The 13,836-nt window shown below is 41.1% G+C and overlaps 1 protein-coding gene across 1 annotated transcript in view; it reads right to left on the reverse strand.

Annotated features, from left to right (window-relative positions):
• The window catches only part of DUSP11 (dual specificity phosphatase 11), a 15,482-nt gene continuing 1,646 nt past the window's right edge, over window positions 1-13,836 (reverse strand). Inside the window, exons 2-10 of the mRNA XM_088152092.1 lie at window positions 12,632-12,707; window positions 10,778-10,909; window positions 9,203-9,326; window positions 8,455-8,515; window positions 6,939-6,985; window positions 5,995-6,070; window positions 3,883-3,999; window positions 1,677-1,715; window positions 1-659 (exon numbers count right to left, since the gene is read on the reverse strand). Of these exons, the coding sequence (XP_088008218.1) occupies window positions 398-659; window positions 1,677-1,715; window positions 3,883-3,999; window positions 5,995-6,070; window positions 6,939-6,985; window positions 8,455-8,515; window positions 9,203-9,326; window positions 10,778-10,909; window positions 12,632-12,707 (934 nt within the window). The 3' untranslated portion in view covers window positions 1-397. The remainder of the gene's footprint in view (window positions 660-1,676; window positions 1,716-3,882; window positions 4,000-5,994; window positions 6,071-6,938; window positions 6,986-8,454; window positions 8,516-9,202; window positions 9,327-10,777; window positions 10,910-12,631; window positions 12,708-13,836) is intronic.

Raw genomic sequence — 13,836 nt, forward strand, 5'->3', positions numbered from 1 at the left:
TTTCCTTGTGAAGACTTTTTACTACCATATTAACTGTATGAAGAACAATAAATTTAATAGCTAAAGATCAATATATAAGCATTTGTCTTAAAAGGAAGTCTAATCCTTTTCTTCAAAATGACATAAAAAATATTTTTGGTGAATTAATCAATTGAATATTCTTTCCTTTATTAACAGAATTCTTCTATTGGAAGTGATACAATTGTTTATTAGCAGGTTTCCAGTTAGCTTCTTTTTTTTTTTCCATCCTTCCAAAAAGTCAACTAAACGATGAGGCAGCACCAGTAGAATTGGATGCAACTCAGGAAGCATTCTGTCCAAACAGCAATGGTGTAATTTAATTTAAGGATGAATTCCACAATTAGATTATATTTTCCTGCCAATTACTTTTTCATAACTAAGGGCTCCAATAGTGTTGCTTGTCTAATTGATTTCTATGTTGTTGCAGGGAGCAGTGAGGATTTTGTATTTGAAAACAGGGTCTTTGACATCCTTGAAATTGTTGCTGGGAAGAGAAGAATAGCCCATTGCCAGGCCTGGCATTATGACCTGATCTTCGATGGATGATGTTGGCTGCAGGGTGATGTTGTGGGCTGTAAGCTTGGTTCCCTCCATTGTAACAGGTGACGAGATTCTGGTTCCAAGTCTGAGAACGTTTCCTTAAAGAAAAAGCACTAGATTTCAGAGCAGAACAACTGATCTTGAAGAACTTGTGCTGCCAACCTTGGGCCCCTCAACTTAAGGTTTTGAACTTAATGGATCAAATTGCAGTGGATGAGCCCCCTGCTGCACCTCCACCAAGCTTTGAAGAGACACATTAAAGCAAATAAAAATGTTGCTGATAGCTATTGGTAAATGCCAGGACTCTATCAAACAAGACTTGATTTAGTTACAGGGTGATCTCCACTCCACCCACAAATCACTGCAGATTCATCTCAAAGGCCGTTCTTTTCATTCTGTCATCATTTTATTCAGGGAAGCAGCGGCAATTAACAGTACAGCAACTCTTGCTGTGATTTGCATATTGGAGGAGCAGAGAGAGCCAAGTTTGGTCCAGGGGTTAAGGTGCTGGATTAGAAGCCAGGAAACCATGGGTTCTAGTCCTGCCTTAGGCACATGGGGGTTGGCTGGTGACTGGCAGCTACTGTCTGCCCACCCTAGGAAGAAGGTACTGTCAAGCCACTTCAAAAAGGGACCTGTCCCTGTAATCACCAGGAGCCTACTCTTCTTAATGGACAATAACAACAACACAGCAGATATAAAAGTATTCAGTTGATTTGCTGCACTTCATCACTTCCTGGAACTTGGGTCACCACACAAATTAGGGAGGGTTTGTGTATTTGGGGCATTGTGAGAGTCTGCTAGATACGTAAAAAAGCCAGTATTTATTGCAAAATTAGAACATGAAAGTTTGGAACAGCATTTGTCCCAGGAATCATACTTTCTCTCTCTCTCAGCATTGTCAAAAAGGAATATTGGAAACCCAGATCCTTATTCTAGAAATAGTTATGCAAAATCAAGGTAACATTCAGATTTCAATTGCACAATTCATCATGACAATTAATTTATGACAGTCTGTCGTGGTATAACATGGAACAGATGTCCTCTTCATCTAAGACCAACCACAGACACCATGCCTTGTCTGAAGATGTTTCCATGAATCCTCAGCAATTTACCTGTGTTGGTTTCGTCCACCTCTCCTTAATGGAAGATGCCTGAAACAGAAAAAAGGCAAAAACTGCTGATGCACAAATAACTCGGGACCATTTGTGGAAAGAGAGCTTTGCAGTGGCCAGCGTGAGCTCTTCCTTCCCTTTGTTTTCTTCCCTGGGACTTTAAGTCAGCCTGAAGAGCACTGGACCACACCTGGTTTCCAGTTATAAAAGCTGACAGCACCACAATGGGGTGTTGTTGGGGCAAGATTTGTGTCATGTGGGAGAGCAGTGGAGTAGCCATCAGCTTAGCAGGCAACTGGTGGTGAAGGAGAAGCAGGTTGGACTTCAGCAAACCACAGCAGACAAGCTGACAAGAGAAGCACAGCCCCGCAGCCTCATCAACGCAGCAGAGATGCTAACAGCTGACAGCCAGCTGATAAAGGACCTTCTTTCTCCACCCCAGCACAGTCTGAGAAACTGCAAAGCCAAGAGCAACAGAAGCCAACTAACTTGAAGGGGTAAATAGTGGCTAAAGTTCATTGATCATGACTGTTACTAAAGCAATCTACTATTACTCATGCAACAAAGGAGAACAGAATTGTTCATAGACTTAGTGATGTGTTGAGATAGAGGTTAGGAAAATAAGTTTGTTAAACTTTTATATAATAAAAGCCTCCCTGGAAACCCTTTATTGGTGATCTGTACTATTTCTCCAAAGAATCCCCTCACACTGTTCTCAAGCAAAATCTTGCAACATTTCAGCAAAAACAAACAGGTGTTAAACCCTAGAATTTGGGAACTAAACAGATGGGTTCACATGCATTAACCCAGCTGTTTGTAAACTGGGTTAGGGTGGTATGAAGATATGCAACCCCAACAGCCTCGAGATTGTGTTGCTGAATTTTGGCAGCAAAATTTTGGCCCAGCAATGTTTATCTTTTCTGCAATGTTAAAAGTTATTGTGGTTATTTGAGGCCACTTGGGGGATAAGGGTGGGGTTGTGTGCATCTTGCATGTAGTAGATCTCCTGCTTCCCTTCTTAGCCTTAGAACCATGAACAAATACACAAAAAAAGTAGCTGTGCCTTTCTAGGATGTTGTGACAAGCTGAATTGATTCCACTGGTTCCCCCAAGCATTGCCCATCTATGCATAGTATGAAGATGAAGACAACTGACTTGTTCAATAAACCATGATTAAAACAGTGCACCAGGCTAGAAACCAGGAGACTGAGTTCTAGTCCTGCCTTAGGCATGAAGCTGGTTGGCTGATCTTGAGCCAGTCACTCTTTCTCAGTCCTAGGAAGAAGGCAGTGGCAAACCACTTCCAAAAATCTTGCAAAGAAAACTGCAGAGACTAGTCCAGGTAGTTGCCAGGAGTCAACACTCACTCAAGACACAAAAAACTAATGCATGGCTGCATGAGGTATAAACAGAATTGGAGAATCCTAGGATATTTTTTCAATAGAGCAGCAGAAGATGCAGCAGACAGTTCTTCCCCATAAAACTGACAACAATCCAATGATTTCAAACTGGGGTTACTGTTCTAAACATCAGGATTTATTCACTGGTACCATTCATATATCACAATATGTCAAAAATAAAACATCTACCCATCCATTGTGGTTTATTTTACAGGAGACTTAAAGATTTAAGCAAGATAAAGATTTTGCAAAATTTTGTAATAAGCTTGAAAAAAGCCAGCCAAGGGGAGAAGAGGGTTAATCCTTCCTTCCCCTACTCTGCAGAGGTATCCTGCTTTGTGCAAACAATGCCCCTCCCACAGCCTGGTGTCTTAACCACTACACCAGACCACTATGCCTCCTCCTAAGTCAGCTGAGTGATACAGGATAGGGAGCTTGTGGGAAGGAGATGTTAAATCAGAACCCTACTGACCCCTCTCTGCTAGTCAAATGTTTTCTTGGGAAAACAGGTTCTAGAGGCAAGGACAACAGGCAGGGACCCAATGAACTGCCAATTCTCCCCAGTCCCTCTGGAGTACAAATCAAGGTTTCTTAAGGAAGAAACAGCATGAAGGACTCTACACTGTTCTGAGGGGGGAGGGGGGAACTGAGATGCTTCTGGAAATGACTTGAGGACATGTCAACATCTAACCTTGCCCTAACCTTTCCTACTTTAACAAGTGTTTTTATCCAGAACCTCAGAAGGTTCTATTTTCACTTAACCATATTGGATCCATGGAAAGAAAAGAAAAAAAAGAAAGAAAAACCTTGATGTGTGTTCCCAGTTTTGTGGTCTGTATTCAACAACTCCAGAATCAGCACTTGGGGTATGACCAACATGCCGTTTCATCCAGTCACATTGTGAAACAGCCATATGACGGTTCCTTTAAAGAAAAGATTAAGGAAATCAAACACAATTATTTAAAATACTGCTTGTGGGGGTTTAGAGTATCTGTCAGTAACTTCTGCCAGTGGGATGCAAGCAACAGTCTTTTGGCTTGCAAGGGAGTCTCTGGTAGATCAATCCTAGTTTGCCTAGAAGAGAATGTATACACAGTGTAAAACTGGACTTTCATTACACTGTAGCAAGCTATCCAAATTGTGCTCAAACTGACCAGCTTATTAGTGGGAAGTGCTGCATTGTGATGTGTTTATGTCCAAGCAGTAATTAGCCTACGCCTTCTCTATCTTATGAAAAACATGATGTTAAAGTCTTGGTTGATGAAAGTCATGATGAACAGTGGAAGCTAATATCTATGGTGACCTGGTGACGACTATGGCAAGTGGGAAATTGTGACGTTGAATGTAAGAGGAGTCAGCAGTAAAGAGCATGAATTAAGGAATGAAATGAATGGGAAGCAGTAGAAATACTTTGTGTCTGTGAAACTAAAAGAAACAGGAAGGATGAAAAAGAACTAAATGAAGGTGGTCTAATCCATTTGAAGAACATGTGCACGGAAGTGGTTGTTTAATGTATTTATGGATAAATATGTAGGAAATGTCTGTGATGGTGGTATGCCAGTTGGGGATGTCAACATACACGTACTTTGTAAGTAGACAATGTGTTGTTGGCCAAATAATTTGCAGTTGATGTTACACAGACTGTACACTGCAATGAGGACATGGTTCTGAAAATTAATCTTTTGAAGACCAAGGTAGTTATTTTTGACAGCAAAACAGATTAAAATATTGGAAGTTATAAATGGTGAAAAATTAGAGTAAGTAGATGAATTTGGTTTGAATTAGTTTAATCATACAGAATGAATCATGATTGAATCACAAAACAAGTAAGTGAAGAGGGGATTAACGGACTGAGAGAAAGGAGAAGATACAGGTAGACCTCAGGTTATGATGGCAATTGGGGCTGGAATTTCTGTTGCTAAACAATGCAGTTGTAAAGTGTAATGTGAGATGACCGCATCACTTAGTGAAGGCAATCCCGGCAGTCCTGGTTGCCATCGTAACTCCAGGACTGCATGGGTTGTCAAGCGAGGACCTCACATGACTGAGAGGTGGGAATCCCAGGCAAGCAGGCTGGAGGGCAAGAGCTATGGGTCGGTGGGTGGGTGCTGCGGGTGGGCACTACAGAGCATGGGCAAGAGGATGGTACTATGGGCAGGCGCTACAGAGAGCAGGCGGGCAGGCAAAAAAGGAGTGGGAGCAGGAGTGACTCACGGGAGTGACTCATAACCTCCCACTGGCTTCCCCATTGACTTTATTTGTGGGAAGCCGGGAGGGAAGATTGCAAATGGTGATCGTGTGACCATGGGACACTGCAACCATCATAATTGTGAGGCAGTAGCCAAGTGCCCAAATTGTGATCATGTGACCATGGGACACTGCAATGGGCACAACTTCGAGGACTGGATGTAAATCCCCCTTGTTCAGGGCTGTCATAACTTTGAATGGAAGTTGAATGAGTGGTCATAAGCCAAGGACTACCTGTAGAGAAAACTGCGGTTGGATGGAGTTGATAGAGATACCCAAAAAGAGAGGGATGAGAAATTCAAGCAAAACAAAGCAATGTATGGGTTTGGTGAAAGCCAGGATAATTTACAGGAATAGCATTATATGGAGAGGTATAATGAATAGTGTTTGTGTAGACTAGATTCAGTTAGATTTCCTGGTATCTAGTGCCTACAATTTCTGTTGCTTATTACTACTTACTCTTTTTTTGCACATCGTGTGACATTATTATGTAACGTTATTTATCTTGAAGGGAAACAGTGTGAGGGGTATGTCTGTATGTTGCTTGTAGGACAATAGGCAAGAACTGATAGCTATGGAACCCCATTTCACAGGCAGGAATTAGAAGGTACAAAATGTAAAAGATGCTGCAGGGCTCCATTTCAGCAAGCCACTTTGGAAAAGCAAATCACCTTTTTCCAGATGTTTCCTGAAGAGCAGAAATATAGTTCTTCCTCTCTATAGAATGTCCCCTGCATCTGTTAAATACTATGAAAAGAAAAAAAAACGTTGATGTTCTGTGTATAGATGTATAGATGTTATTTCTAAACATACTATTTCCATTAAAGTACAAGCAGCATCACACCTGATTTTTAAAACAGGCGGCTTTCTCCCCACAGGCAATTTTGCATCATGGGGCCCAGAGCAGGGCGCTTGTAAGTTTCTCTGGGCACCATCTAGGTTTGCAACAGAGAGACCAAGCTAGTTCTCTATTAGAAAGTAGCTGCATGCAAAACACATCATTTTGTCAATGGAACATTCTATGCCTCACTGTTTTGCACACCCCTACTGTAAAACGCAGTAGAGGTTACTGTTGACCCAGTATTAGACTACAGCAATGCACACGACATACAACATGAAAAATAAATCTTTAGAGGAAGCATTATGGGCCCTTTTCTCTATCAGTGCAATTCAGATTTCATACATATTACAGATGTTTCAGTGGCAAAGGGAGAGTTGTGGAGTTCTTTAATTTTAAAAAAAGTTTAACTTGAAGCAGCAATGGGAATGCTTTCTTTTCTAGACAACCTGATGGATTGTATCCCCAATATGATTTGTCTGATCAGGACTCAAAAATGTTTCTTTTTCCATGACAGCTTGTAAAACATGCCTGCAATTAATAGGTAGTTTTTCCATGGCTATCATATCCCACAATCCTAGTATTTTAATCAAGTAGGGCACCGTGGATTAGAAAGGTTAATTCACAATGCTCCTTTGTTAGGGCTTAATGTTTTTTTCTTTCTTTTCTTTTTCTGGCTGTGCAAACTGTTGCGTTTATTAGCTATCTACTGTTTTATCTATCCTACTGATTAGTGTGGGCAATAAAGAGCACTAGATTTAAGGGCACAATACTTACACTCTACTGCCCTGTTTGGATCCATTCCTTCAACATCAATAAGATACCTTAACACAACAGCAGTATATTAGCGATAGAAGAAAGGTAACAAGAAAAAATGACAATACAGGTAGTCCTTGCTTCATGACCATTCATTTAAGGACCATTTGAAGTTACAACGGCACTAAAAAATGTGACTTATGACTGTTGCCTGAAGTTACGGCTGTCACTGTGCCCCAGCGGTCACATGATCACGATCCAAACACTTGGCAACCAGCTTACACTTGTGATGGTTGCAGCATCCTAGGGTCACGTGATCACCATTTGTGACCTTCCCTGATGGCTTCCTACAAGCAAAGTCAATGGGGAACCGTGTAATTCACTTAACAACTGCGGTGATTTGCTTAATGACCGCCACAAAATAGGTTGTAAAATCGGGTCCAGTCTCATGATGATTCGCTTAATGACTGCGTTGCTTAGCAACCTAAATTCCAGTCCCAACTGTAGTCATCGAGTAAGGACTACCTGTGCATCGCAACCTCATTTACCAGACCTCAGTGCAGCAGACCAAATTTCCCCTCGAATTTATATCATCTGCGTGATAATGGATCATCTGGTGGGAAATCTGGTCTGCTGAATACAGTCCGTTGCACTGAGGTCCAGTAAAATGAGACTTTGTGCAGTTTGTGTCAGTTAACATTTGTGCAATGATGTCATCACACAAATGAGATAAATGAACACAAATAGCATCATTTATGTGATCCTCATCCCTCATTACTCCACTGAAATGTTTAATTATAACATGTTTTTAAAAATAGGCTCAGTTTAAAAAATGCATTATTAATTGGATAATAACCTTGAATAGTTACTGTGCATTAAAGACCAACAGAGAAATTAGACACATCACTAAATAAGAGTCTAACTACTAACTGCTTGGCTGAAATACTATTTCTTGGAAATACAAAATTCAGTAAGTGTGCACAATTTAAGAAATATTAAATACTTCCTAATTTCAACATTATTTTAAGGATTATAAAAATATGCCTACCAATTCTCTCCCTCTCACTGTCCTATTGAAATTGATGGATAAGCTCTCCTGGGAAGCACCTTTAACAAGAATCAAAGGTCCAGAGTCCTACCCAATGCAATACCTGGTGAAATGCCTGATTTAAGGCACAAAACCATATTGAGAAATTAGGGCCTCTGACAAATAGGTAAATCTGGGTTGCCTAGAAAAGCAATCAGCAACTTTTCTAAATGAAAACCCCACTTTTAATTATAGCATGTGATTTAAGTTTGCAACTGTAGCAAGAAATGTCTGTAACTTCTTCTTCCCGTCCTTCCTTTGCTCTTTTAAAGTATTAAGACTACCAGAAAATAATGCTGCTAGAGGGATTATAATTAATTGAGCTACAATCCAGTTTTAAATTGCAATCCATCAACTGAAGATAGACATAAACTAAATGACATTTATGCAGCAGAGATGAATTTATCAAACCAGACAGATGAATCCCCTTTGTTCCTAAGGAAAATTTACCTGCAAACAAGGTATCCTGTTCGATTCAAGCCATGTGTACAGTGGACTCCAATAAGTTTGTCTAGAGATAGGAAATGCAAATAATGTCTTTCTAAAGGCCCAACTACAAAGATAATTTTACTTTTTAGTTGCTTTTATACATGAACGAATATATCTGTTATTTTCATGTGTTGGAAGAGGCAGTAGTATTTATGAGCAAAAACTAGTAATGTGACGTGCAAGCTACTAATCACATACAGCACTCTTGACAAACTACAATATGCAGAAACTCTCTATGAAAATGGAGATGCATTGCATTATTTAATAGTGCCAGCTTAGCTTCTAGCCAAGGATTGACTGATATGTTCCAGAAGTAGTACAAGTATCCCTATTTCTTGTTCATTTCTTCTGTCTTTTCTTGCTTCAGTATCCAATTTTATTATTTCAGGGAATCTTTCTGTTTTTACCAGCCCTTTTCTGCTCAGTATTGTTTAGATGTGTTGGTAGATGATGGTTAAATGCAGCTATTTATGGATGTAAATTCTCCAAACTGGAAATAATTTGAGGTTTTCTAGGCTGGACTAGCCCCCAAAACAGACTTTTTTCATCCTCCTCAAACCACTTACACCTGGAAAAGTTATTTCCAGAAACTGCTGCACACCAACCCCCCCGAGATGGTCCAGGAACAGGTTCAGGAATGGAATGTTTTGGAGTTTAATAGAACATTCTGTTACTAAATCAAAAAGTTTGCACATCAGATCAGGCTCACCATTATGCTGGTTTTCTTTGAGGAATTTTTTTACAGCACTTTTGAATTTAGAAACTGTAGCATTATTAGGTACTTCATGTCCAACTGTTAAAATTTTACAATATTGCAGTGTATCTGGTAGTTCCTAAAAGAAAATGCAAAGCAGAAATGATTGAAGTGAATACCAAAATGGCCACTTAGAGAAAATAAATCAGTTATGATACCTATTGTACCAATTTCCAAGCTTACAATGCCTCCTTTTGTTTAGGGAGCAAAGGACTACAGAAAAGAAGCTAGTGACTCTTCTTGCATTTCCACCTACCATAACCGAAACTCCTGTTCCAACCCTACTAGAAGGATTCCAGTGCTAGAATGGTTTACCTTACTGGAATGATTTTGCTGTTTAGCTGTTTGGCCTTGAAACATTTCATATCACTATGACTGAAAACTTAAGTCTAGCAATCAGTATGCACCCTTTTCCTTGTCCCACCATATTTTCCATAGAGAAATTTCCTTTGAAAGCCTTGCTCAACTGCAGGATCAAGCAATGCTTGTATCTCATTGGATTGAATCAGAAGATACTCGTATACAGTAGGTCAGATAGAGCTTTGGAGTGATGTCCCATCAATATGCTGATACACTCAGTTCTATGGTTCCTTGCTATCTAACTCCAAGAGATTTTCTTGACTAATACTGATATCAAAGTAGACAGAAGTAAACCAGCTGAAACTAAATCCAGCCAAGATGGAGGTGCTGCTGGCTGATAGGAAACAGGGCTCTGGAATTGGGGTTCAACCTTCTGCAGAAAGTTGCACTCCCCTGAAAAAGCAGGTTTGCAGACAAGGGCTGCTTCTTGGACCTAACTATTTCTGGATTCCCAGGTAGCAATGGTAGCCATCACTACCTATCAAGCTCTCTCTGAGCTGGCTAGCTGTGCATCAGTCACCTATGTCTTAGTTACACCCAGACTGATTTAATACAATGTGCTGTATGTAAGGCTACTACTGAGATGTACCTGAAATTGTTCTCTGAGCACAATTTAAGGTGTTGCATTTGACCTTTGAAGTCCTAAACAGCTTGGGCCTACTTATCCATCAGGCTTCCTCTCTCAATCTAGACTTCAAAATGAAGCATTATGGTCAGCAGCAAGAAGGCCCTCCTTAAGGATATTCTAGTTTTTTGAGGTTCATCCATCAGACACAAGGGAAAGGGCCTTCTCCTGTGTGGTTCTCAAGCTGTAGTACACTGGGAGTAGATTTCTCTGTTTACATAAGGAATCAAGACCTTCCTCTTTGGCAAGGCTTTTGTAGTCTAAATTAGTAACAATGACTGTAATTGAATTAAGTTTAATTCCCAAACAGGATTCACACTGGAAATGGAGAGGAATACAAATCAATGGAACACATAACATGTCAAACAGACACCCAGTTTTAACCACTGCCAAGACACTGCTTAAAATTACTATATGCAGGAAAACAACTTCAACCTGAAAATCCTTTTTCTCAAAATTGCCTTTGTAATCCCAAACCGATGACTGTATTAAGAATTAAGATCATATAACAACTTACCCCTTTAACGCTGTTAAAGGAAACTTACCATTGGCTCATAATAGCGTGTTGTGTATGTTAAATCAATGATCAAACCAAGTTCCTCTTTCTGCTCTTTCACTTGAGTGATAAGGTCTAAGGGAGAAAAACGCTTATCTGGGGCAAGCCTCCATTCAAAACTCTGGAAAAAAAATTATCCAAGGTTGCTGCTAAACTCTCAGATACTCTAATACATATCAGAAGCAAAGCATAGTTGTATTTGCATAACCTTGTGTTACATGAGTACAGGTAGTCCTCAGTTAACAACTATAATTGGGATAGCCACAACTTTGAGGACTGGCCATAAGTTTCCTTGTTCAGCGCCGTCATAATTTTGAACAATTGTTGAACGAGTGGTTACTAAGCAAGGACTACCTGTATATGATGCAACTGATTAGTATAGGTGGTTCTCGCTTAACAATCATTCGTTCAGCAACCATTTGAAGTAATGGCGCTGAACGAATGGCAGTTACAACCCACCCTTGAAGTTGTGGCTATTGCAGTGTCCTTGCAGTCATGTGATTGTGATTCAGCCACTTGGCAGCCCACCTGCACTTACGACCGCAGGGTGCACTTCAACTCTCCCCACCCACCTATCTTTCCCTATGTCTGCCCTTTTGGCCGCCCTGCACTCCGCCACCTACCCCTGCAGCCATCTGCCACCCCCAGCTGACCTTTGCCATCTTTTTCCTTCTGCTGCTGTTGAGGTGTGCCTGGCTGAGGCAGCTGCTGGCCCTTTGCAAGGCCTTTGCAACCCCCACCTATCCCCCCCATCTCTGCCCTTTTAGTCGTGGAGTGCAGGGCACCCGAAAGGGCAGAGATGGTGGGGAGATAGGCGGGTTGGGGGAGTTGAAGTAGAGGTGAGTGCAGCAGGGCAGAAGAGTGAGGAGCTCACCTAGCAATCACAACTGGGACTACTGGAACTGCTGTCACTAAGCAGTGTGGTCACGTGATGTTTCGCCTAATGACTGCTTTACTTAGTGATGGAAATTCCAGTCCCAATTAGGGTCGTTATGCAAGGACTACCTGTATACACTTTTTTACCAGAGATATCCAAATGCCTGGGCTAAAATCTACCTATAATAATATTTGTAATCATTAATGGCCTGCTTTTTACTATTTCAGCAAATTTATTTTTCAAACAAACATTACAGAGTAAGGTGTTTGACACTACAACAGGGATCATGACAGGGAAGTTCCCTTGAACTCGAACACGTCAAATTCCACCTCTCTGTAACTGTCCAACACAAGAAGCACCTGCCACTAAAGCAACCACATCTGGATCGCAGCACAATACCAGCCAAAATAAAGAAAACCTACCCTAATGGCAGCACCCTGGAGTTGGAATGGTAAACCTGCAGACCCAGAAACGCTCACTCATCTGACCTCGAGACAAGAAAGGAGGCTTCTCCTTGGTCTTGGACAGCAATCATGTTAGGCTAGCCAGTACATATGAACCAAAACTGGCCTGCAAAACTTACCCCTAATTAATATTGTCAATGTTCAGGCTGAAATTCACTCTGTGGAACCCAATATTTAGGTTTTCATGCTTTTCTGGCAAAATACCTTTAGTCTCCATCAATGTTTGTTTATTTTTATTTATTTATATATTTATTTAGACTACTTTGCTCTACTTGACTCTGTGGCTTACAAATTCACTAATTTAAATTTGCTTTCTCTCAAAATATTTCTTCCCCTTGGGGGAAAAAAACTTAAAAACGTACACTATGTTGAAGCTACATATCTACAAATTGCTGATATGATATTGCCAGCAAATCCACCTACCCCCAAAGTGACATTTCTACGTTAAAAAGGTACTGAAAAATTAAAGTAATTGAGTGACTACATTCTGCACCTTACCTACCTTCTTAAGGGGAACTTTAAAGGCAATAAAGCGTGTTCCAGGCATTCTTTTTCCAAGAGGCAAGTAATCCGTCCATCTAGAAATGAAACTTCACAATTTATTGTTTTGGCTTCAACGTGATTAGGACAGGGTTGCAGTAAGGAAGGATAACAGAGAAGCTGGCAACTCTTTTGAGCCAGTGAACACATTTCAAACGTTGTAGGCATCTTTGGAAAACAGCTGTCACCCATTTCCAGAAATCAAACTATTGATGTTACTCCCTGAAATAATCTCTACCATCCCAAATTATTTGTGTCTTCTTTTCTGAGCAGGCAGACATATTTCCAAAGGAAATACTATGCTGCAGCAGATTCGGGAAAACTGCTTCCAGTCAGTGGTCTAATCTGTCTTGCCCGGTCGGCCCATCCAGCCCAGAAGGCTGCTCCACTCACCGCTGCTGAATGACTCGGTACACTTTAGCGGCAATCCTGCCCTTCCCTTGGAGAGAAGGAGTAAACTAACCCTGCAGAACAGGATGGCCGATGCCACAGGATTGCCATGAGCCACCCCACACCCTGCCAGTGAGAGAGCTGTGAGGGATCTCCTGCCAGTTCATCTAACAATTTCTCAAATGAAGAAAGATGCACATGCAGAATCTCCATTCATTTTAACCCTTAGCAACACACCCCTGGGCTGAGAGCAAGGGACTACAAGTAGTCCTCGTTTAGTGACCACAATTGGGACCGGCAGTTCTGTTGTTAAGCGAAGCAGTTGCTAAGTGGAAAATCATGTGTGCTTTCCTTTTCCCCACTCTCCTGCCCCTTGGAATGCTCACCCTAAGGCTGGGATAGCCAGCTGGCAACTCCTGCCTGTAACTGATAAGACTAATCAGTTTTACCTCTTCCACTTTTGTTTGCCTCCTAACAGTTTTACTCCAGCTTCCCTTTTTCCCCCACTCCCCCACCCTTTGGAATCTGCCGGCATAATTAGCAAGAAGAGAATTAATGTTTGTATTTAGATTCATTGGAGAGGAAGAGATTACAAGAGAGTAAGCAGGTACACAATGGGGGATACATGTTGAAAGGAATGCAATGGTGCCTCGCAGAGTGGAGAGATTGCTTAAACAAGTGGGGAGAGGAAGTGATCTCTAGGCAATCTCTCCTGTGCCTTTTTTTTTTCTCCCCCCCACTTGCAGAGTGGAGAGACTGGAGAGGAAGGGATTACAA

The sequence above is a fragment of the Python bivittatus genome, unplaced genomic scaffold (genome assembly GCF_059951505.1).
Source record: "Python bivittatus isolate LINGU-HERP-01145 unplaced genomic scaffold, Pbiv_v1 ctg000680_np1212, whole genome shotgun sequence".
In the NCBI taxonomy this organism is placed as follows: domain Eukaryota; kingdom Metazoa; phylum Chordata; class Lepidosauria; order Squamata; family Pythonidae; genus Python; species Python bivittatus.